General features: G+C 41.1%; 1 protein-coding gene across 6 annotated transcripts in view; it reads left to right on the top strand.

Moving 5' to 3' along the window:
* The window catches only part of rapgef2b (Rap guanine nucleotide exchange factor 2b), a 92,356-nt gene that overhangs the window by 35,233 nt on the left and 32,415 nt on the right, over window positions 1-24,708 (top strand). For 5 of the 6 annotated variants that reach the window (XM_029511833.1, XM_029511829.1, XM_029511832.1 and 2 more), the window contains exons 4-6: window positions 726-809; window positions 10,956-11,031; window positions 13,762-13,929. In XM_029511833.1, coding sequence (XP_029367693.1) covers window positions 726-809; window positions 10,956-11,031; window positions 13,762-13,929 — 328 coding nt within the window. Of the gene's footprint in view, window positions 1-725; window positions 810-6,159; window positions 6,379-10,955; window positions 11,032-13,761; window positions 13,930-24,708 lie in introns of those variants that run through there. The other variant, XM_029511834.1, reaches the window with a different exon arrangement.

The raw sequence follows: 24,708 nt of genomic DNA, 5'->3' as shown, positions 1-24,708 counted from the left end.
GCAATCCCTCTGCTATCCCTGAAGATCCAAGGATCAAGCAAGGAATCTAAATAAATACATTTTAACAACTATTCTATCCTTTAAAAATCACTATCATGTTTTATTAACTCTCTTAGTTTTAGTATCTGAAATGTATACATAATGAGTTGTTTATCTAAAAGTCAAAAGCCGAAGATTTTCCTTAATAAGACAGCCGGACAAAATGAACGGGGCCATGTGAGACTCTAGTGTTGATGTGTGTGAATTTGTTTAGCAGGGAGTTTTGTGCAGACATGTCAGACAGCTGCATCACTCAGAGGTCATCCTGAGTTTACTTTGTCTGCGAAGCCCAGTTTCTTCCTCCTGTGCGTTTCAAAAGGGCCGTGGGCATGATTCGCAGTGATTCCTCAGTTCATTCACAGTTCTCTCTCGCTCTCATGTTCTCCTTCGTGTCACGCTGCCTTTTCTATCTCCATATTTTGCTCAGTGAGCAGTTTTACATTACTGATGCATTTCATCAATTTCATCACAAAAACATCCAAAGCACATAATAAATAACACATATAATTATAACTGACACAAACTCATGTGTTTTTGTAAAAAAAAACAGCACATTAATAATTTTGTTTTTGTGCCATCTTTGTTATCCTAAAATTTTAAATCTTCGTCGATATTCAATTTAGCTATTTACAAAAGGTCTGAGTAGCTCAGCTCTGCTAATCAGTCTTATTTGTTCTCTCTTTCAGTCCTGACGATATTGGAAACTGCTGGTATATCCTGTTGTCCGGCTCAGTCTTCATCAAGGAGTCCATGTTCCTGCCCAGAAGCAGGTAGGATCATCATCCTCATCATCATTTTGGGTGTTCGTTCTGTTTGGTGGTTTAAACTTGGCATGAGCGTATCAACGGCTTTCAAAGACTATTTACTGCAGTCACAAAGGGAGACAAAGAGCTAATCCTGGATTTCATGAAAGAGCCAACTTTGATTTTATTTATTTATTTATTTTTTTCTCCTAACTGTAAAAAGTTTATACCCTCTTATTAGTTTGCTCTTATCCAAAGCAAACTATATTGTTTTGTTTTGTTTTTAAATTGGCCATCTATGACATTGAATCAAATCACTGGACAGACTGCGAAATGCGTCATTAACAGGTTTTCATGCATCTTTTTTTTTTTTTTCTAAGAAAATTAGTGTCATGAAAAGATATGTCAAAAAATTCAAAAAATAAACAACCACAATTTATTTATTTTTATTTAATTTTTTGTGGGAAAAACAAAGAAGCCAAATCAATCTCAACAGATATGTTAACCCTCATCTGCAGCCCTTAACCGCAACTTAACTATTAAATGTAAAATGTCTGCAGATATAAAGAAAGAGGTGAGTTAAAGAGTTGATCATCTGTGTCATCTTCAGGGGATGTAAGACTCGTGTTCCTCTCCCCATCTCACAGCAATGATCAACATCTCTGAAACCAAGACCTTAATCTCAAAAAGCTGTGATTTCACAAGTGGCTCTGTTACATGAACCGCTGCTGTGGGCGTCGTGAAAACAATGATGTGTTTCATCCATTTAGCTTGCATAATACACCTACGGCCACTAAGAGCTCGGAGGGCCGCCACTTTAGCCCGTGGAGCAGAGTTGTGGCGGCAGTCGGACAGTGGAGGTCGGCAGTGGTCATTCTCTGGATTCACAGGAACGTGGGAGGCATTCAGAGCGGAAGGCTGGATCGGAAATGTGCCAAAACGCCTGTCCCCCTCTTAAATATAACCTTTACTGTTTTGCCAAGGTGAAAGTGTGTGTGGGATGCTTCAGGGGGATTTGCAGGTATTGGCAGATTAAAGTTAATACCAGGCCACAGTCGCTGGGGGAGGGAAGGGCCGTGAAAATGTTTCTTCAGCATATGTTGCATAGAAGCCTGTGTGGGGATCCGCTGTGCAGCATGAGGCTGTGCAGGCTTGATAATTAGCCCCCTTTGTTTCAGCGATGTCAACTGTGCTGCAGAAAACTGCTGAATTTGTCAGCTTTGGAAAATTATTCACGTGATGCATAGTGAGATGTTTGAATTTGGCTGCGAACTGTTCGTCTTGGTGATATTGTTGAGGATTAGTTGAACAGATTACTGTATGCATATAAATGCATTCACGGTGCTGGCAGTTTCTACTTATACGTTGACCAAAGCGTATAAAATATTCCCAGAAATACAAAAGCATAGGCCATTTGTCGACAGAGCTGGAGCCTGTTGAATGTAAGATGATTACATGGAGATATCTAAATTGGTTGAATGTAAGCTGTGACATTAGAGGGGACAATGTCAGGACGTCTAATGCCAACTCTACTTGGTCTGCTGGTTTTAAGTTGTTTTAAGTTGTTTTCCACATGTAACATGTTGAGGTAATCTTGATGCAAAAAAAAAAGCTTTTGAAACGTAATCCCGACATCTACACTGTCAGTTAGGCAGTGTTGGATTTTCATATTTTCACCCAACAAACTTAAGAGCTCAGCTGTCTGATGACACGTCGATGGCACAACTTTTTTTTTGTGGCCAACATGCCACCAAACCCCAACTCTTGTTTCCATTGCTGCGAACTTTCCAAAAACGGCTGCTTTTAGCTTCTTAAATTTTATGTCTTTTAAAACTGGGTGCAGCACGCAACTATCAACAACTGTTCCTCATTAGAAAACATAGAATTGACACAAAAAGGGACTAGACTGTACGGTGTTTAAAAGGATAACGGCACATACAAGGACAAGTATTTTTCTCCATCTGTCAGTCTTTTCTTTCTTGTGTTGCCCTAAATTTCAGGATCGACAGTGTGATCAGTGTAAGATTCTGGATGGTGGTAAGAGTTAGTTTAAGTAAGCAGTTTGCTTCAATAACACATTCACAGTGAAAGTCATCAGGGATTTACATGGGTCATGAAACTCGCGCAGTTCTTCAATGAATGTGCAAATTTCTTAATTTAACTTTGAAAAAGGGAAGAGTTTAAGACTTATGCCTGTTGTGCTATGACTGTATTTCCACTCACAGGAGAGGCATTTCTTTCAAACAGTCTGGTATGATACCATCAATCTGACAGCTGCCTCACGTCGCAGCAGGATGCATGCATTACACTTCCCACGTACTCGTGTGTGTTCATACAAGCGACATTGTGAAATATTAAATGGTTTTCTGTTTATGGAGGGTTTTCTCCCGAAAGGCTTTATATTATTCTGCGTCGCTTTCAATTTACAGCACGTTTTCAACAGTCTGCCCTGCTTCAAAGAAAAAAATTCTGTAATTCCCGTCTCTGTTAATGACCACGGTGACAGAGAACGGGAAAAAGTCCACACTCCATCACCTAGTCTATAAAGAGGAGGAATGATGAGGGTAAAATAGCTTGGAGGGGAAATTGGTTGTGACACGAGGAACTGAACTGAGTCCAGCGGGACTTCCTGGAGCTTTTAAAGATGTGGTGGAATTGGATTTCAGGCAGGCCCTGCCTAGAAATGGGTGTTCATATCTACACTGGCAGAAAGGTTGAAAACCTGATACGCCTCCATCATTCTCTTAGTGCTCCTAAGCCGCTCTCTGCTGCCTTCCTCTCACTGGTCGCTCTATCGAGACGTGATCCAGAGGACGATGAATCATCAAATGAAGGAGCTGGAGCTCAACGCCTTCACCCTGAGGCCAGTGTGCAACCAAATACAACCAAAATGAAGCTTGCTAAACATGTGACGAGGATTTAAAACGTGAAATAGGTAGATCATGTCTTCGGATGCCAGGATCAGGCTCCACGGTAAAGATTTATAGCAGATTAGACCTCTCGTTGATATCAGGGGTGAATTTGAATCAGCACCAACAATAAATCTTCAAGTAATTAAGAACGGTATTATGAAAAGTAAATCTGAAACCATTTATCATCACCTATCAATGAAGGTGAAATCTGTCTGGTTCTCTGTGTGGGTTAACAACATGAATATAATTGTTTTCAGAGGTTGTCTTCCCCCCCAGGATGATTAATTTGGTTTCATGTTTTGAGGACAATAATGAGGAACGTTCACATTTACTGAATTAAAGCCCTCTCTGGGCAACGTTATGAATCATGTCTTATAATATATTAGTAATAATAACAGACTTTATAGAGAAGCTTTCATACACAAAATAAATGCTTTGGATGCCAAAGGGTGGAAAACAATAAAACAAACAAGTCAATAAATAAAACATTATTATTCTGTTTAATACAGTGTATTTAACAGTAAGACTGGTAGTCTTTTTGCTGCTCTTGTGCTAGCTGTCTTCCAATATCATGAGAATATATTTACCTGGTCATTTTATTTCCTGATTTTTGACATTGGCTGATGTTAATTCGTTTATGTTGAGGTAGTGTAACTCTGGTTAAGCGTTATATTCAAAGGAGCTGTCCCTAAATTAGAAGTGTCTGTGATTGATCTCACAGACTATTAAAAACTGTTAGACTCTTGGTGAACTATTAAAACAACCAAACACTTAATGGCAAAAATATTGAACTACTGCTTGGCTTGAATAATATTATCAGTCGGCTGCTGTCAGACTTCACCTCTGGTCAATCACTGAACCGTTTCCCGATAATCAAACTTTGTATTGGCTGACCAAAACCACATCTCCCAACTGAATCAGCTCATTTCAGCAACCAGGAACTTCTGAATTTGAGGTAAAAAGGTCAGCAGAGCTCAAAACATTTCTGGACAGCCGGCAGAATCGCAGCCTGACTGCCCGTAGATGACAAAGTGATTAGTTTTTCTGGAACTGAGCTCATACTGATCTTTTTCTCATCCCATTTTAGGAGCACTTGTATAGAATATGATCTGTTGCAGCTGAGCTACAGTAATGGGCTGCAGTATATTAGATAAAAAGATTTATTTTTTCATACTCAAAATGAAATTTAAAGAAGTTAACTGAGCACTGATCATAGAGTAACGAATCTAGTAAATCTTTGGGAAACACTGATATTCACTTTACTGAAAATAAAAAAATAAAATAAATGCATGTCTATAAGAGTAGACAGAGCTGCTTAAAATCTTTGTAAATGATGATTAAAGCTGATGTAACTTTATTGAATGCGTCGTGCATTGTGTGTTAATTGGTTGATCCAAAGTAAAATCTGTCAGGGAATATGTTCCATCACTGAACATGCTCAGGAGATGGGATCCCATTTATATTACGGCCACTTGCCAACAAAATGTTATACAAAATCAAATTAAAAATATCACTCGTTAGATTAGATTATATTGGAAGTGCTGAACCAACTAAATGAAGTTAACAAATAAAACTTGTAGTTTTGTTTTCATATCATACTTCAAACACGATAAACTGTAGATCCTGAGCCTCACAGGAGAGAGCATTTTGTGTTACGAACAGGAATAAGACCGCATCGAATCACTGACAGAAATATATTTTTTGAACTTAAAACCTTCAGCGAGGGCAGTCAGGTTAGGGTTAAGTATTGACAAAAGCTGCTTGTTAGACTCTGTCCCCAGTTCTGTTTGTTTTTCACCAGCAAAGCAGGTTTAAGTCTAATCCTTTTTGTGCTTTTCTGCCTAATCGTTACATCTTTAGCTGCATTGTTAGCAGCCGTGTTCAAAATGGGATCAGCACTAATTGCTAGGTGTGGGCTCTCTTGCTAAATTTTTTATTTTTTATTTTTCCCCAGAGGAACAAAACAGGAAAGAGGCTGAAGTGGAAAAATCTCTGAAGTCTAATTCATGTTTAGCATTGCCGTTGCAATATACTGGGCACAAATTGAATCAAGCAAACAGTGAGTGCAGACATGAAAACCCAGTGAAGCACCTGAAACATTTAAATGACACTGATGGTTTTGAAAGAGCTAAGGTCAGGTGATTCAATATCTGTAATGACATTTTACAGTGCTGACACAGTTCATGAGTAACTTGTCCTGAAAGGGGAGGCCAAAAACTGTCCACACCTACCCAGCCCTCCATAACACACCCACAAACGCGCACACACACACACACACACCCTGTGCTCTCACTCGTTTGTAACTCTGTAGCAGGAAGTGAGTCGTACGGAGGAATGCTTAATGTAGTCAATGCACCACAGTGAGAGAGAGAGTGAGGGGGAGGGAAAGAGAGAGAGAGAAAGGGGCAGAGCCATTGAAAACAGGCTGATCCCTACACACACACACACAGACAGACACACACACACACACACTTTCAGAGCCACACACTCCCATGCTCACACTCAAATCTCCGACAGCAGCACTGGGGCGTGCTCAGGACGATATGCCGCAGTCGGCCCAAAGTCTCGGGACTTGAAACATGCTTGTCGGACTTACTCTGGACTAACAGCAGGGGGGATATTTTTAAAAGACACCCCTGTTATCCTGTCAGGCGGTCGGTATCACTCAGTGTGGACAGCAGGGGGTGAGTGTCTGGACTATACCAGCATGTTACTGCTGCGTGAGACTCACTAAAGCGCCGCCTTGAAAACGCCTGTGTTTTAGGTTGTAATTTAAAAAGCTGACTGGTCTCCCATCTGGGAGCTGGTTGCAGTAAAACCTTCACGTCTGGAATGGGAAACATGTCTTTTGTGTTATTTTGGATTTGTCAGTGAGCAGAGTGTGCTGCCAGTACAAGGGGTGTGTGTACTTCATGTTTTTGGGGGGGGATGTATTTGACTTTTGGCAACTTTGAAACCAAAACAAAGATGGAGCTCCTACTGTGGGGAGCATGTGTGAGGAATGGATGATTGACATGTTGTTGATTGATTGATGCGTCTTTAGAAAAGTTTTTAGGAGCAAGCCCAGCAGTTGCTCTCCCTCTAAACTCCTTACATCAGTCGCCCCAACACCTTTTTTTTTTTTTTTTTTTTTCTGCCATGACAATGTCAGTGAAGTTGTATTTCTGGAAGCAGAAGTCACGAGTCGATCACACATTCTTGGCAGCGGTGTCAGTGTCTATTTCAGAAGCATTGGGGTGTGTGTGCTGTGGCCATGCCGTTACTCTGAGGAACTCTGTTTACGTTTGCAAGGTGAGCGGTGGCCTGATGGCCAGCTGCGGCTCTGAGGGGACGTCGGTAAACCCACAAACTCCACAAACTCCTGAGAAACCCACCCCGCCCTGACCCCTCCGTCTGTATTGGGCCTTGCATAAAGAATGGGTTTGATCTTTGTTCTTCTTAAAGGTCTGGCGGATTAAACAGAATCTGCTTTGCCCCCTCACCACTCGGTCAGTTGTGTAGTTAAACAGAGAGGGGAGCCTCCGCCCTTCACTCTCCTCCTCTGGCTCAGACCAGGGGTGCAGCGTTGGGCTTGGACCGGCAGAATGGATCGGAGGCTTTGGCAGTGCGCTGCTTTGCTCGCAGAGTCAAAGTCTGGTGATGCATATGGAATGACATTCCAGACGGCCCAGGCTTGTTGTGTAACGAGGGGGGGGGGGATGCAAGGCCACTGAGGCAAGGGAGATGTCAGTCAAATGAGCGAGAGCTTCAGGGTTCAATTTGAAAATGACTACAGGCTGCCTGTTTGAAACCAGCTCATATAAAGTGTCTGATGGGGGGGAGGAAGCAAAATGTGGGAATGTTTTAAAAGGACACGGGATCTTTAAATTGTTGTTCCCATGAATAATTTGTCAGTGGAACTTCAAATGCACTAACTTGTATGACGGTAGCTGTATAAACAAAGGTTGGTTTGATCATAGTTAGAAACGCACTAAATGAAAAGGCCCGCTCCCTCCAAAATTCAAGAGTTTAGTTGAAAAGCTGCTCTTTCAATGCATCTTAGCATCAAACAGGCAGCTGTTGCGAAATGCTATGAAACAATCCAGGATTAAGGTGTCATCTTAAGGTCATATTTGAGCAACAGGTGCTGCACGAAGCTTCCTACATGAAGGAAGAGACCAAGCTTTTACCTTTTGAGCTGAATCCTTCAGCGCTGAGAAAGATGTTGGTTTGAGTACATACATATATATATAGCATGTATAGTATACATTGAATGTTAGTTTAATTACCTTTTAAGAAGAGACTTTGGGATGTTTGATTTTCAAGCTCTTGCATATTATTTTGTGCCTTTTTACAGAACTCTGAATTTCTCAGTCATAACCAGGGCACTGATGTATTAAAAATAATCACACAGAGCAGTGCAGACTATAAAGCAGTGTTTTGGTGCGGAGAGGCAAACGCTGATAGTATTTGCTCGGTGCTATGCTCTGTTACAAAAGAGTTGCGTACTTGTTGGGGTGTCTGCCACTCATCCTCTTATCTGGTTTTGTAAGGCAACACACTCAGTAGTTCACAGCAAAGAAAACACAAACCTTACCTCGGCTTTATGAACCCGAATTCCTCAGTGATTTATTATTGCAAAGAAGTAGATTGCATGATCATTATTAAGCTTTGAGCTTTTATTCAAGCTAATAAAGGTTAAATATTTGCATGCCTCAAACTTTGTACAGTGTCAGTGTGTGCTGTGTCATTGCTACAGAGATTCCCCACATCCTGGTCCAACCAAGCTTCTGTTGGGAGAATTCAGTTTATTCAAGCTATACATTTGTCATTCTATTTGAATTTACCTGGACAGCAGGTTGTTGTTTTTTATATTTGCTCAAGACACAGAGTAGCAGAGGCTTTAATCTCTAAACAAGGCATTTTTGTGTTTGGAGAAAAACTTCTTCTACCTCCTCACTCTCCACTTCTATAATCCTCTCTTTAATATCTCACATTCCCAGTGGCATTTGCCTCCTGCAAAATGGAGGAATGGATTACTACTGTCAGGAATGCAATGCAGGGACATGATTGAACATGTCACTTGCTGTAAGTGTTTGGTGGCCCAACGTGTTTTGGGAGGCGTAATGGGTGGAATCACGACACTATTTTCCCCGGAAGAGCAAGCCAAGAGAGGCTCAACTGGATAAGAGCTGGTACCAGCGCCAACTGTCTCAGTAAAAACAGATCAAAAGCATTTGTTCATTTTATTTATTTTTTTATTTTTATTTTTTTTCCTGAAGCTGCTGCCCAGCTGACAAATCATCTTTGCTGGAAATAAGTTTGAAAAGAATTACATCAATTGTCTTTCTCACTGCAACAAGAGTGAAAATACTGAGTAAGCTATCCATACTGAGCCCTGTGGTAGAATTCAGGCTTGTGTGTGTGTGTCAGGGATGCAAGCAGAGTTAAAAGGCATTAAACTGAAGCTCTGGCAGAGCGAACCACCGCCATCAGCATTAACCCCTTCACTGCCTCTCATCACTGTGGTCCACATTTCAGTTCATCCTTCTCAGCAGAATCAAAAAGAGTGATTTGATAAACTGTCATTCAAAAACGGCAACTGAAAGTTGACAAATTACTCAAGTAAAATTGCAATTGCAGCAGAGAAACGACAGAACGGATGACAAAAGAGGAAAAAAAAAAAAAAATCACAAAACCCAACAAAGGCTTCCCGGTGAATGCAGGCAGAAAGAGAAAAGCAAAGCCAGCTAAATAGACTTTTAGAAAGACACCACAAAAATGGTGTCTTTTGGACTGGCAGGTCGAACATCAGCTCTTTGCAGCCAGCTTGTGTTGTATTTCCAAACAACATGTTGCTACAGGCCCAGGACTCCACAGCGTTTAGGCCATGCTGTGCCTGAGGTTCACACCTGTCGGCATGATTGATGAAAGCTGCCACCTCCACAACGTCAGCGCAGGTAGCCACCCACTTCATTCACTTTGAAGAATTGAGTCCATATTTCATTTGGCACAGGTCATGATTGAGAAAGAATAAAGAACTGTGGCATGACCGAAAAATGATAAAAAGGAATAAACTCCAAACTATATTCGTTACAAATTAATCTGCTAGCGGATTGGTTTATCTTTCAGTTTATGAAGTGTCAGTAGTACTGAAATAGGCTTTTACAACCTGACCTTAAGCAGCTTCGTCAGCCACACAGCAAAAAACATCATTTACTGTCATATGTGACAAAGATAAGCAGGGAGGCACCAATTTCGTAGAATTCTTGCTTTTAAAATGACAAAAATTTGTCATTCTTAGTATCAAAATACTTTGCAAATAACAAGAGATTGCAAATAACAATTTGTTACTCTACTGGTTTGCTTTTCAATTAATTAATATTTTATAATAAATTATTATTATAATAGTATTATTTTTGATTGCATCATTTTTGTAATCTGCTGTCCGAAAGGACTTCAGGTAAAAAATACGTTTTGCCAAAAGACAAAAAAGCTAACTATATTTCTATATTTATAATTGGCTAATGGAGCAATAGACTAACTATTTCATCTCAATAAATGAATGTGAAAGATTACTTCATTTTAAAGAGGCACATTTGGTCTCAGCTCATGAATCTAAGCAATGAAAATGCACATCATGAAGGAGGAGACACAAGCCCAACAGCAGCCTGGACTGTTGGAGCCACTCGAGTTTATCTTATGAAACAATAATCAAACCAACAAGATGTGGGTCACGTTTTCACTCAAAAGATGTTCCAAATAACAAACAAAGAAGTCCTTATGTCTCTGCATTGAGGTCGGGTGCTGGGTAAAGGCACCATTCTTCACCAAACCCGGAGATTTCATCTCGTCATGCTCAGAGTTTCCAGAGTCGCTGCTCTTTTGCTCTGTGCTGCTTTTAATATTCCCCAGTTTTCCCCCTCATAAGAACTGAGTCACATTGCGCAAGCTGTGACGTCATGAAAGTGGACTTTTCCAGGGGCCCGTGTTTCCCTTCAGGTGGGAGGGCTCACTACTGAAAGAGGGAACTGTCCGCTCAATGCTGCTCTGTTTCACATTTTACACAAGAATCCAATACAGCATATTTAAAATGTTGTAACACGCTGGATGTTATAGACAGGCTGTGTCTGTGTCAGGCTTCAAACCCAAAAGAAATAAGCCCAGGTATTTTCATACACAAATACAGACATACCCAGGAATGGACCACCAGTTTCTCCCCTTTCTGCGAGTGACAGTTGACTTCCAAGTTCATCTGTTAACTTTTATTTTTCTCCTCCAGTTTTGGGAAGCGATCAGCAGGCAGCCTGCGGCGCGGATGTGAGTGCATCGTCCTGGAACCCTCAGAGATGATTGTGGTGAGTCCCATCTTTTACCTAACATACAGAATCATACCACTGCAAAACAGCTACGAAATCAAGCAGCTCTACTTTATCTTGAAAAATATTTTCCTGGTACACAAACAGAGAAATGGTGAAAACGTGCAAAAGCCTTGAACACGCTTCCTCTTGTATTGTTATTTCTAATTTCTAATCTGCCTTCGTGTAAGTCGCATCGCTCTTCATTTAGCAATGGTGTTAAACTCTCTGTAGTTCTTTTACATCATGAAAATGTCTCAATATATTTCTATTTTCCTTCCAAACCAGTCCAAAAGTAATGAGGTTCCCAAAACCTGAAGCTAAAGCGTGGTAGTTATTGTAATGGGAATTATCTAATGGTTGTTTTTCTGATTGGATCATTTATTAAATTCTACTCATGTAGATCAGAAAATGTACATCACCTCCAACAGATGATGGGTATAGTTTGACAGATTGTGCTTGAGAGTTTGCCCTTCGATGTTTTAGACGAATCACCTAATGGTGATATTTTATCACGGCCTTTAAGCACAGCAGTAATTAATTGTGTTTTTGCTGGAGTTCTGCCAACTTGTGGGGTTGCCTGAGTCCAAAGCCAGTAGAAAACTGACCCAGTTTTATGGAAAATCTAATTCTAGCTCACAGAGGAAGTTGTTGAGAACAAATCTCTCCTGTATCAGCGGGGCACAGAAGCAAGAGGTAGCAGCACAATACAGTCGTTTGTTGAACAGAGGCCCTCTGAGGCCAGGAGATCACAACAGATGCAGTTCTGCTGATGACTTTGTGCCAATCAGCTGTAGCTCGTACTCAAAATCCTGCACATCCAAGCAGCTGTTAACCACAATGCTGCGAGATGATGTGCATTTGCTGCAGCTTAAACCTCAACATTTAATGAAACACTACACCTCAAGAACTATTGACAGAAAAAGAGGTCTTGAGTATTTAACCTGAACTAGATTTTCATTGCCTGCCCCACAATTCCCTAAAATTTATTTTGCCAAGCAAAAATGTAGAAACTAAAAATACTCACGTCAGAAAATCCTTACGAAAGACATTTTTGCTTCCAAAAATCACATTTAGGCTCTTGAAAGAAGAAATTCTGGGTGTGAAAACTAGAAAAAAACACACACTTAAAGACACACATGTACTTTATAATTAGCATATTTGTCATTGTGATGTTGACCAGTTGCAGGGAAGAGCATGTTTAGAGCTGTGAACAAAGCTGTGCAAATATTTTGACTTCAGCCTGCCAAAGTGCTTGCGCGCTGTAGACACGGAGGCCAAAATTACTTCAATGTGACAGTCCCACCAGTGCAGATTGTGATGTTGTGTCTGTCACAAACTGAGCGCCGCAACTTAAAAATCATTCATATGCACCTACGCAGTCGCCGCCTTTTCTGGTACATACCGATCCATCCAGTGCCCTCTCTCTTTTTTTTTTTTTTTTTCTTTCCTTTTTCTTTTGAAAGGAACATATCAGATGCAGCCCATGTCTTGACATGTTTGAGTAATTGGCACTGCTGCAGTCACACCACATGTCGGTAATCTTGCGTTCACATGCTATAATTGCCGTGTCTCATTGTAGACCAGGGCTGGATCGGGGTCTCCTCTTAACTGAGCATCTGCTATATCGGATTCGCACCCCACCCCACCAGTAATAACACTCTTTGCTCCTACTGTTGCTGACACTTTGTGGCTTCACCCCTTTGGCTATTATAGCTTCCATCTCATCCTATAATTACTACGAAGGGATTTGCGCTGCTGCGATACAGCAATGTATGGCAACCCCCGACTCCCGCCACTGCCCCCAACCCCTGTTATGAGATACACGCAACCTGAGCAGAGAGTCGAGTGCGTTGGAGAGGACGAAAAGAGTAAACCGCTCATGTGCCCATGCTGTACACACGCATGCACGCACCGCTCAAAGACTCACAATCAGACACACAATCACACTTACTCTCTCACTCATCCACAACTCCCCTGTTGTTGTCATGGCAGCAGTTTGTACGAAATAAAGGGCGAGAGAGAGAAAGAAAGAGAGAGATTTTTAGTGGTGTAATCCCAAAGGCTGAGCGATGTGAAATGTGAAGCTGCATTTAAAGAAGGAATGGAGAGGAGGAGCCGGCCTAGAATGATGAAGAAGTCAAAGAAAAAAAAAACGTATAAATACATCTTTTCACCATGACCCAAAGCCGCCCGGCAGCAGAGTGGTCTCATTTCAGCAGCATTTAGAAAACTAGTGAACCAAACTGGCATAATGCGCCCTTTTCCTCTTTAAAAAAAATAAAAACGTGGATTTAATCTTGTTTTTAACGTGACATTTCGTTGTGGTTAATGTGTTTGACAGACACAAAGCTGAGAGTGTCAGCTCCATCTGTCATTTTATTCCCTGTCAGTCCTCTCCCTCATTGTCCATCCTTTCGTGTAGAATCCTCACTCAAGGTTTTTTCTTTCCGCCTGTCTTTTTGTCTTGTGAGCACCCTTTGACGTAGGTGTGCAACGTGCATCCCACACACACTTCTATTTTTACGCAATGAGAGGGGCGGGAGGCGAGGAAGAGGCAGCAGACAGAGATGGTGTATAGGAGGGTCGGGCTTTTCTGGGATGAATGTGTAGTTTGTGTGTTTTGGGAGGTGGGGAGCTTCGGATGGGCGTGAATGAAGACGAAAGACAGTCACACCCTCCTCTCTCTCTCTCGCTCTCTCCTCCACCTCCCCTCCCTGTTGTTTCCAGGTGGACTATATGGATGAAAATGAGGAGTACTTCCAGCGACAAGCTTCGCACAGACAGTCCCGTCGGCGTTTTCGGAAGATCAACCAGAAGGGGGAGAGGCAGACAATCATTGACACCGTGGATCCGTACCCCACCGGAAAGCCGCCCATAGCCCGGGGATACCACACGGTGAGTGGCACTCCAGTTTTGTGTTTACCTTCGCTGCGGTGGATTGCTGTGTACTCCAGAGGAAACTCTATTGCTCTGTTGCGGTGTTTGTGCTTTGTTTGTGTTTCTGTTGTGCATCCCTGCTTCTGAGCGTAGCTGGAAATCTGTGTTGTCCACTTCCTCAACTTCCTCTTTCCTTGCTGTGTGGCGGCCTCAGCTGACCCTGGGTTGTGGGGTGTTGTGTTGTTTTGTGTGGCATCCTGAGAAGGACCTGCTCGTCCCCCGGGGAATCTTTTTTCCTAATCTTTACCCTGAGCTATCCTCCCCAAAGTGTTTAATTATTGTTCTACCTGTTCTTGCCAGATAAGAGTTTCTACACTTTTGTGATTTGTGCCGCCCGCTGGCTTCAGTGTGTCGCTCTGCTCTCCTTTTAATACGTTGTACGTGTCCCACATGATCAGTTTGTTTGTGCGGTCTCTAATAGTTTGAACTGTTCTGTGATGCGGCATAATTCAATATTTTTTGCACTTTGGTCCAGCGGATGCACTTAGACTCCTTCTTGACAAATTTCACTCCATCATTTGTTTTTTTTTTTTGTTTTTTTTATACAAACAGTCCATTTCCTTCCTTTTCATCTATCACTATTCTCAAAAGGCTTTTCTGCTGTGTGATAAAGACTCGTACAGTAGTGATGAGAAGTTTGAAGGTTGTTTCTATGAACTAGTTGTTCAGAATTTGTGGGTTGAGATGAATGTACAAGGTGGCACAATGATTGTTGAAAGTTGTTGTAAAGAAAAGTGTTTTTGTTCAAATCAATCAAACTTTATTTGCAGAGCACATGATATATGTCAGAAGTTTTGTCATTTTTGGTTCTATTCACAAGTCATTTGAGAAAGAAACTGATTTGCTCAGAATAAAAATCATCATCATTGTAGTTTCCAATAATTGTGTTTGTTTTGCAGAACACTCAATAACAGCATGGATGGAAGTTTAAGATGAGCTCATGATATCAGTCTAGAAAGAAAGTGGAAAGAGGGGACTGTGTCAGATGGCACCTTGCTCCATGAATGTTACGGCTGCTCTATTCTCATATGATGGTTGTTTATTTAAATTAATCATATACATATTACATATTTACATATAATTAAGACCAGTTGTTAGAGGAAAGAAGCAGAGATGTGCGCAGGTCCTTTGACTTTCTAAAGTGTGATCCAATCACAGTGAAGGGATTTGACTCCAGCGGAGGGAAGATTTTCCCGTTGTTGTACAGGCCTGGTCACCTCAGTTCTTTCTTTCATTCCCTGAGAATAGGAAGCAAAGCTTTTTCACACTAATGATGTAAATACCCAGCATGCAGAGGTTTTCCTGTTCCTCACAATTTCGCTGCATTCCCGTCATTCCTGACGGTCCCTTGGGCGTTCTGTCAGTGTAGCATTTCCTCTTGGAACACTGTGAAAGAGTCCCCCTAAAAAAGGAAAAATGCTGCAGATGTTGTCTTCCTCCTGCCTCCGTGCAGCCCCACCCCGTTTCCTAAATTTAGACTTGCTGTGTTTTCGATTCAAAGGACTGCACTGAACTTTCTCATGGCCTGACATCTCCCGTCACACACTCAGCACTCCTCGCCCCGGTGCCATTCCTGTGGGAAGGATGGAGCGACGCCATGGCAACCAGATGTCCCAAATGGGCTCTACACAAGTGCACTTAGATGTATGGAAGTACAGTAGGGAAGGAAGCTAACTCTGCTAACTGAGCTGCTGGTGCTGATGATGATGATGATGATGATGACAGAGGGGTGGAGGCGAGCAGAGCGACAGAGAAAGCAGTCTGGTCGGATGCTAAGCTGACATAGGAAGCTAATCTCCAGCATTTAGAATGCCAGGCACCGCTCAGATTTTCCTTCCGCCCACCTTGAGGCATATTTAGGAGGTGAGAAATGCTCCGGGGAGAATTTAGGATTGTAGAAAGAGAATCTCTCCAGCAGGCAGGGTTCTTATTAAGCTAAGTCACCCCTGCAGAGGCAAATGTGAGGGCAGGTATGAAAACATGAGAGACTCACTAATTTGAAGGTGTCAGATGTTTGAATGTGATGAATTCAGGAGAGAAAACCGATTTTTTTTTTTTTTTCTTTAAAGGCTAAAATGCCAATATTGACGGCTTTTCACTTGTTTCATCTATAAAGATAATGATAAGATAATGAAACGTCCATCATTTCATCGAGGTAATGTGCTTAAATTGTTTTCTCTACCCTCTAGTCAAGTGCTCACAACCCTTGAAATGACTCAGCTAGAGCTCTAACAATTAATTTACTCAATGAGTCAACAAGAAAACAATTGGCAACTAAGCCAGTTTTTTACATGAAAAACACAATTATTCTCAATATTTTTTGTTTTATCAAAAAATAAATAAATAAAAAAAATAGGAAAACATAAACCATCAAGTAGACTTGAACTAACTGTTGTTTTATTTAGTTAATATCTCAAACAACAGAACTGGCACAACATGATAAAACACAATGTAGCTAGCAAACCTGAGATTGATGCAAGTAATTTAAAACGGTGCTCTCTCCTCTGATCGTGAAACTGCTTCTATAAAGGCAGAAATCATTAGGGAGCAAAATTGAAAGCTGAGCTCAGAGGATGAGATAATTTGAGATGAATTTTACAATAAAGAAACGGGCGTGAACCACTTCATTTAAAACCTAATGGCTTTTTAAGCATGATGAGATGTGACATACCAATGCCAGCCTTTGGCCTCAGTGCTGAATTAAATCATTACCCTGAAATAAGTCATCTTTTCAAGTAGCTTAACGGCCTTTGCACGTAGCGAGAGCAGGTTGTAAGTACAAGGTCACAGGTTCGATCCCCTGTAGAGGCCAGAGTGTCTGAACAGCTGTGTGAGCTGCTGTTCGTGTCCCTGAGTAACTGGCTGAACGTGCTCAGTCATTGTGAGTTGCTCTGGAGAGTGCCAGCTTAATATCTGAAATATAAATGTAATGATAACCCTGTAGTGGTCCTCCCAGTGGGAGCGCTGACGGCACACAGCTACCCCCCAGCCCCCGTTCTCTCCGCTACAGAGCTATTATCTGTATGACTTAAGGATTACTTGGCTGTCAGGATTCAAACGTAATGCAACTTATTCTTTAGTCTGTTAATGCAGTCTGTACCTGTGCAAGTAAATGAATCTTCTGAACAATGATCATCTCTTTGATAACTTAAGGCCAAACCATGATAATAATTACGTGTGAATTATTCAGTCTATCAGCCTTGATTTCAGAACTAAGCAAAAATCAATCTTACAGATAACTTGAGGTCAAGTAAAGGAGTTAAAGTAAGACAAAGTAAACATGTTTTTCTGATTATTTTTTTGATCCGCTAACCTTTTTTCCGTGTAAGGTCCCTGGTCGTGTTTCTGGCTGTTTCAGAGAAACTGAAAACTGTCCTAACAAGTCTTAGGCATTGGTAGTGACTAACAAATCTGTCCTGTCTACATCATTTAAAGGTGTCACAGAAGTGGGTAAAGACCAGCGGTTGCCAGGAACACTTATCTTAATATTTGCCACATCAATCAAAGAAATGTGTTGATTTGGGAGTCACTGTTCCTGTCAGCCAATTTAAAACAACCCGTGTAGCAGGATTAATCTCAACTATTTTTACTGCCATTTTTCTCCCACTGTGTTTCTGGCCCTGGCACGGGAAGAGAACATCCCCGTTCCCGCCTACACAGCTGTGACGGACTAAATAAGCACAACATCCAGCCTATGTGAGTCGCTGACGGCGATTAAAGTTAAACACACAGACCTTTATGGCACCAATCCTGAACACGTTGTCCCCGAGCTGCGGTCCTTTTCTGTGGATCAGTTGAATGTTTATTACTAAAATAACAGGCAGTTTTTCAGCTTCCTCCAGAAAGAGGAATGGCCTGAACTTTGCAATATTTCTAAGGTGCTTTCTAAGATGGCTTATAACATCATGCAAGTTCTTCCTTTTAAATTTCCACATATTTAGAGGAAGTGCAGTTCTTGCCCTGATGCTTAAAGTAAGCACAGATGAGGCTGAAGCCTAAATTTATAGTTGGTCATCATTAGAAGCAAGCGTCCAACCCAGGGAATTAATGGACTAAGGATAGATGAATAAAAATAAACACATGTTTCCGAAGATGTCCTGGTTAAATCAGGGCAGTGAAAGAGCGCAGTGTTCAGAATTCAACACGTGTCCTGTGTGCTCAGAGCTGTGTGTTAACACTTGGATGCGTTGTTCAGAGTGGACACTAGTTATTTCTAGCATCACTCTCTCTCTCACACACACACACACACACACACACACACACACACTTTCCTGTATTCTCCCTCGCAAAAGGCTTGTAATCTCCATTTTTCAGTGGCTCTCCATTTTGCACTTTATCTCACACACATTATCTCTTCCTGTAATATCAACAGCCATTTGTTCTCGAATCTGATGCGCACACACAAACACACACACACAGATGATCTCTCACTCAGTCACTCACTTAAGGCCTTTGAGCAGATTCTGTCCGTCACTCAGTTTGAAATGAAACGTTGATGTGGCTGCTGTTAGGGCCGCATGTTTGCTGAATGCTGCGTTCCTGATTTTAGGCAGCCACCTTATCTCTTTCACCCGCTGTCCTCTTTCCCCTCTTATCCTTTCTTTTAAATTACTGTTTAGTCCTGCAGACCATCTCAAACAAAGGATGAGTAATATTCCTACTCCATGTTGACTCAGTGGCCAAGAGGGCGCCCAAGTCCCCAAACAGCTGTTCTATAATTATACAAGAAGCAGGAGGCAGGCAATCAATACTCCTTTTACTCTTTTCCTCCGTCTGGGCAGCCTGGTGGTTACTGAGGCCTCCCTGTAATCAAAACATCAGAGGTTTTAATCCCCAAAAATCCCTAAAAGGGCCGATGGAGTGTCCTTGATGGTGACATTGGTCACTCATCTACTGACAACTTTTAATAGCTTTAAGATGGAAGGGTTAAGAGTTCTGATAAAGATGCTGTCAGTTCTGTCTGAGATGTTTCTATAATTGAGAGGTGAAAATATAATCAGGGCTGGAGGATGTTGGAAAAGTTGCATACCACCTGCAACAGCAGCCAGTTAGTTTATCCTCGCACGATGTGTTGAAACAAGTGGAAACAACATGTTTTGGGTTTTTTCTTTTGTCCAAAGGTGACAAAATGTACATACCAAAGTTTAGTAATTACTACAACACAGTTTATATGCTTAATCCATAAGCATAAAAACAGGAAGGTTGAGGTTTTTGAGCAACGCATAATAATCAGACGCTGGCTGTAGCTGTATATTTAGCATACAGATGTAACAGTGGTGTTGATCTTCTGGGAGTATGCCTTCAACATCACCATTTTTATTGATGCATTAACATCTGAAGGTAAAGTGAAGTGTACTGTGGGGTAATTTGATGTCTTTGGATAAATATATGAGCTTCGAAATGGAGGTTTCTTTGGCAAACTGGATGAAAAAGAATCGACCTGATGACACATTAATAACAACTACAACTTTCATCTTTTTGGAAATATGCTTGGTAAAGGTTGGATACTGTATGTGGTCTGAATATCAAAAGTAAGGCAAATAAATATTTTGTTTGATTCTCAAAACCACCTAAATGTGGCTCCTTTAAGTCTGAGTGGTCTTGTCTCGTTAGAGGTTGAAGTTGTCCTGCAGTGATAATGAGGAGGTTGAGAAGTTAAAGTCATCTGCTCTGTAATCTGCAGGCATGGTGGAATCAAAGGATCTGTGTGCAAGACGGAATAATAACGCACGTCTGTGTGTTCTCTCCCTGTCCTTGGCTGAAAGATCACTGGGAAAGATGAATTTTCACCTTGAATATTCATTAATTTTCTGAGACCAGGAACAATGAGAGTTTTTTTTCCCAAGAGGTCAATATAATGTTTATTTTTGATACAAATTAGGTTTTTTTGTTTAACAAGAAAAATAATTGTCTACCTGAACACAGGAATTGTTTTCATGGAAGCTGCTGGTATATTAAAAAAAAAAAAAAAAAAAAAGTGTCAGCTGACAAAAACAACAAGACATTTATAGATTATTTTAGTCTGACTGAGAGAAAAGATGTTTTTATTTTAGGATGCGGATGCTCGCAGCTGCATTCATGTTTTAGTTGGGCTTTTTATTTAATTTTTTTTTTTTTTTGGGTGCCATTTTAACATCTCGGTGAAGCTTTCACCCACAATATCTCACATCCTCAAATGCCAGGCAGCATATTTGATAACTTTCATCTCCTTCTTTTCTTTCCATGGCTCATTCCTTAACCTGGCTCCCAGGAATGCAATAAACCTCAGGTACTGTACCTATTAACAACTGTCTGTTGTGTTCACTGTATGTGAGCGTCCATGTGTGTCTGATTTCCTGAGTTTTCTAGCCATCTGTGTTTGTGCTTTTGTGAGTGCTTCTATCTGTCTGTTCCCCATTTGTTGTTGCTGGTAGACTTTCTCAATAGATACCTTCCTTCAAGGTTAAATGTGAAGAAGGAAGCTTGCACTTCTATCACATCATCAACAGCGTTAGATTTAAAAAATAAATAAATAAATAAATAAATTACGCATCACAGGATACATATGCTTGCTTGAGAATAGTCCTCATCATGCAACCTAGTGATGATAAAGAAATGATAAACATCACTCCTGGCACAGCTTATGGGTCTGTTAACTGAGATAACAGCAGCAACGTACCTGATGGAGGTGCAGTGTATCTGAAACACTGTGTATGTGCTTCATAATGGTATTGTATTGACTGTCTGTGGCTCTTTGGATTATTATTATCCCTGCTGTGTGGGTACAGTTCCAGCAGCTCTTGCTTCTTTGTTACGATGATCCACTGTTGGCGATGTTAATATGTCAAGTGTTTGATTACAATGGCTTTGAAAGGTACTAATCAAAGCATGAAACATTTCTTTAAAGATGCATCCAGCATTCCTGCTGCACGGGCTTGAGTTATAAAACATGAAAACATAGTATCACCATTTACTGTTAGGTCAAGAGTAGTATGTCATATCTCAAGGAGTCCAGCAGTGCCCAGCCAGAAATGGATAAGATGTAAGGGGTTGAAAAGATCAGAGCTGAAGGTGTTGAGCAGTCAGACCTGCTGAGAAATGCGAGAGCGGCGAGAACAAACCTGCCACTCTCGGCCGAGGAAAAGCCGAGCTCCTATTTTTAGAGCTGTCCTTTGTGACAACCTGCTCTGCTTCAGCTGTACAGAGATACAAAAGCCTCAGATTTGAATAGACATTGTGAAGGAACTGCATCGATGAAAGTATCAACAGATTCATAGTAGTCTTTTTGTATGTGTGCGCGTTGCTATATTTTTTTTCTGTGTTTTGTCTTGCAGACACACACATTGCAGACTTCTGCAATCCATTTAACACGAAATTCAAGAAGCTGGAGCCAGTGAACAGCCGGTGTGCTTAAAATGTCACCTACATGGCTAATAAATCATTCAAATAGTTGCTAATTAATTCTGTTGACCAGTCAATAAGCTAATTGTTTCAGCTCTGAATTGGCTACATTATTTTTTTTAATTAATAAAGAAAAATTAAAATGGTTGTCAAACATGGTGATTTATGGAAAACAAACACTTTTCTACAAAATCCGCATCAGTTGCTTTTCCTTTGTTTTGTCGAATTGAGCTCTTGAGCGCAGAAAGCAAAAGGCACATTCTGCGTTTAAAGTTATTTCTACTTATTTTTAGCCACATATCAAAGATTAACGTTTGATGGGAATAGAGAAGATATTTTTGGGCAGAGTTCAGGTTGGATTGCTGGATAACGCAGATGAAACTGTGCCCTGCGCCGGTGAGGAATCCGAGCTACTCATTTCCAACCAGCTGTGGTTCGTTCCTCAGTCTGTGTTATAGGATTCACTTACTGACATTTGATGAGCTTTTCATGTCATTTTTGACATTCAAAGACCTTTTTGAAAGTAGAGTATTTTCAAAAGAATTGACAGATGACATTTATTTAGATGATAATGAGCCTGCATGGTGATGATAACAAAGTGCTCTGTTTTTGTTGTCTTTGTCCCTTTAAATTTGATCAAAATCTCTCTATTGATATCAGAGCTGTTTGATTTGTTCGGTGTTGGGTGTAGCAGAAAATACTATAGCTGCTGATATGATGCTTCGTGTTATCAAGATAAATAATGGTGAAAATAGGGCTTCCACGGGTCTAACATCAGACTGGAAGTGTTGCTTCCTGTTACATGATAAAAGACTGTGACAGCAGTGGTCTGATGTGTTTAGTTCACGTTTCGAAAATAGACTGATATAAAGACGTGAAAAAAGATGCATAGTATTTTATTATAATCCAGATTTTTGCATCATTGACTCAATGCTGATGTTTTCCATTGGCGTTAGAGGAAAAATTGAAAGTAAAACTGGCTGGAGGTGAAATCACGGTTTGACATATGGCTGTGTTGCTCTGTTGATCATGTCCAAGTCAAATTTAATGTTAATAGCTTCAGATAAATGCCACGTGCCCCCCTTGACCTAACCTAATGGTAATATAACATAATTAAAATTAATAATTCATGATTTTGGTGAAAACGATAAGAAGGAACACTTTTTTTTTTTCTTTCTCCCCCCTCATTCTGTCTTCTCAATTTGCTTCTCCATATAATGGAGAAAAACAGGAACATTGCACAAGGAACCGAAAGGGGACAGTTGCTTCCTGTAGCTGACTAAAACCAACCTCCCCAAACCAGCAACACACGATTACAGACTTCCAGTTTATAGACATGCAGTGAACCTATAACCTGACTGGTCATCAACCTTTCACTCACTTGTCAGCAATCTCACTTCACCCCTTACCCTCTGAAAGCATCTCTTTTCACCATTTTGATGTATGCATCGCACCTTGTAGTAGTTTCAGGGGCATGACAGATGCTTTCCTCCCATGCACCTACAACCATAATCTTTTTAACGCGGCTGGCTGCGTGTGTTTCTGCCAAATGATTTTCAGGGCAGTTTGCAGGTAACAGCTTGATAAATGAAATAATCCCCTGGGCTATAGAGGCTATGAAAATGCAGTCTCTTTTATTAGATCATCTTGCGTGTTCTAACAATGCTATTTAGAGGTGTTGTAATGGGACCGACATCAAGGATTAATGCAGCGAGCTGGCAGTCAGTAGCGCTGTGTTTCCTCCACATGTGGCTTCCTGTTGGCTTACATACAAGTCCAGTGAAGGATGTTAGACACAGATCAATAAATGAGAATATGGTGTGCGTCTTGTTAAAGTTTTCTTGAAGAAGACTGAAATAAGATGCTCACTCACCTCAAATTAGATAAGATTGGGAGCTGAAGTCTTGTTGCTCGGTGATGCAGGATCTGTTTTTGTGTTTGAGGATGAGCCTGATTGATTCTGTATTTTTTCTGGATATTCTGGCTTTCTGTCTCATCTGTACTTTCTGATATCTTGGTCACCTTGGTTCCTCTTATGCACCACAGATTTGAGATATCCTTAACGCAGACCAAATTTGAATTTTGCTCTCATGTTTCTGACTGACTGATATCACAGGTGAGAGGCCTGACATGAGCGTTGTGTTGCTGTGTTTCTGAACATGAAGCTAAAGAGCTGAATTGAGCTGTTAAAGAAGCTGGATGTCATCTAAAGATGTTGCTGTGTAATGATCATTTTGTGTGTTATCACCTTTGAAACACTTGCCTGTGTGTGTTTGTCATGTGATTGTGTGCTGGTGTGTCACCCAGCAGTGTAATGAGGTCTTTATGGCACTAATGCTTCGCATCAGCAAGCGAAACCAGCACAACAGCACATGGCCTATCTTGTAAATGCATAGGACAGATTCAAAGACCCCCCCACCCCCCACCCCCCACCTCACGTATTTGGCACACACTGCAATTGAGTATGAGTGCATTCATGTTGTTCTTAAGTGACGGTTTTTCACATCACTGTCACAGTCGTAGATCAATGCTCCCTCTCCTCTTCCCTTTTACATTCCACTTGTGATTAGTCAATTTAAAAAAAAAAAAAAAAAAGGAGGGGAGTGGGGGGGGGTTGTTCCTAGAAAGCTTTAAACAAAGCAGGGGGTGGAGGGGTTCAGCAGAAAGGTCTGATATTCCCCAGACGCGACCCCGTTGCCTCGGTGATGTAATGATGGCCTGGCCCTTTCCACCGGCAATTGTTGGAGACGTTAATGACGAGCCGCGCAGCAAAGCACCTGAGCTTTTTTGTTGTTCTGATACATTACATCATGGCTCGGGGCAGGAGAGGTGATGTCATACCGGGTCTCCATCTTCCCTCCCCCACCACCGCCGCCGCCTCCCACTCACTTCCCCATTGCTTTGACTGGAGCAGCTCCAACACCAGCTAGTAGTGCACTGCTTTCTAGGCATTGTCTGAGCCGGAGCAGCCAGGCTCTTTATGCACCATAACAAAAAGCTCCAGCCTCAGCTGTCTGCACACAGAAAATTAGTGTGTCAGATATTTTATTGGCTCTAATAGGTTCATTACTGCTGATTTCAAATGTGTATTAATCACACTGCAAAACAATTTATATACACTTTCTGCACATTTTAAACCAGATTGAGCACGAAGCGCAGAAATATCATCATGATATTTGTCCATCAGTAACGTCCAGCTCAGGTCAAACAGTCAGTTCATTACTTCAGATACAAAATCACGAAGATCCTGAAAGATAGTAAAACCTAATAAAATGCTAGTTTGGCCCATTAAACTGTCCAAAATCTTTGAAGCTAGGACCAGTTTGTTTTAAAATTTTTGATCTATACTGTTAATCA

This window comes from Echeneis naucrates, chromosome 10 (genome assembly GCF_900963305.1).
Source record: "Echeneis naucrates chromosome 10, fEcheNa1.1, whole genome shotgun sequence".
Taxonomy (NCBI): domain Eukaryota; kingdom Metazoa; phylum Chordata; class Actinopteri; order Carangiformes; family Echeneidae; genus Echeneis; species Echeneis naucrates.
This window is presented reverse-complemented; position numbering and strand designations above follow the sequence as displayed.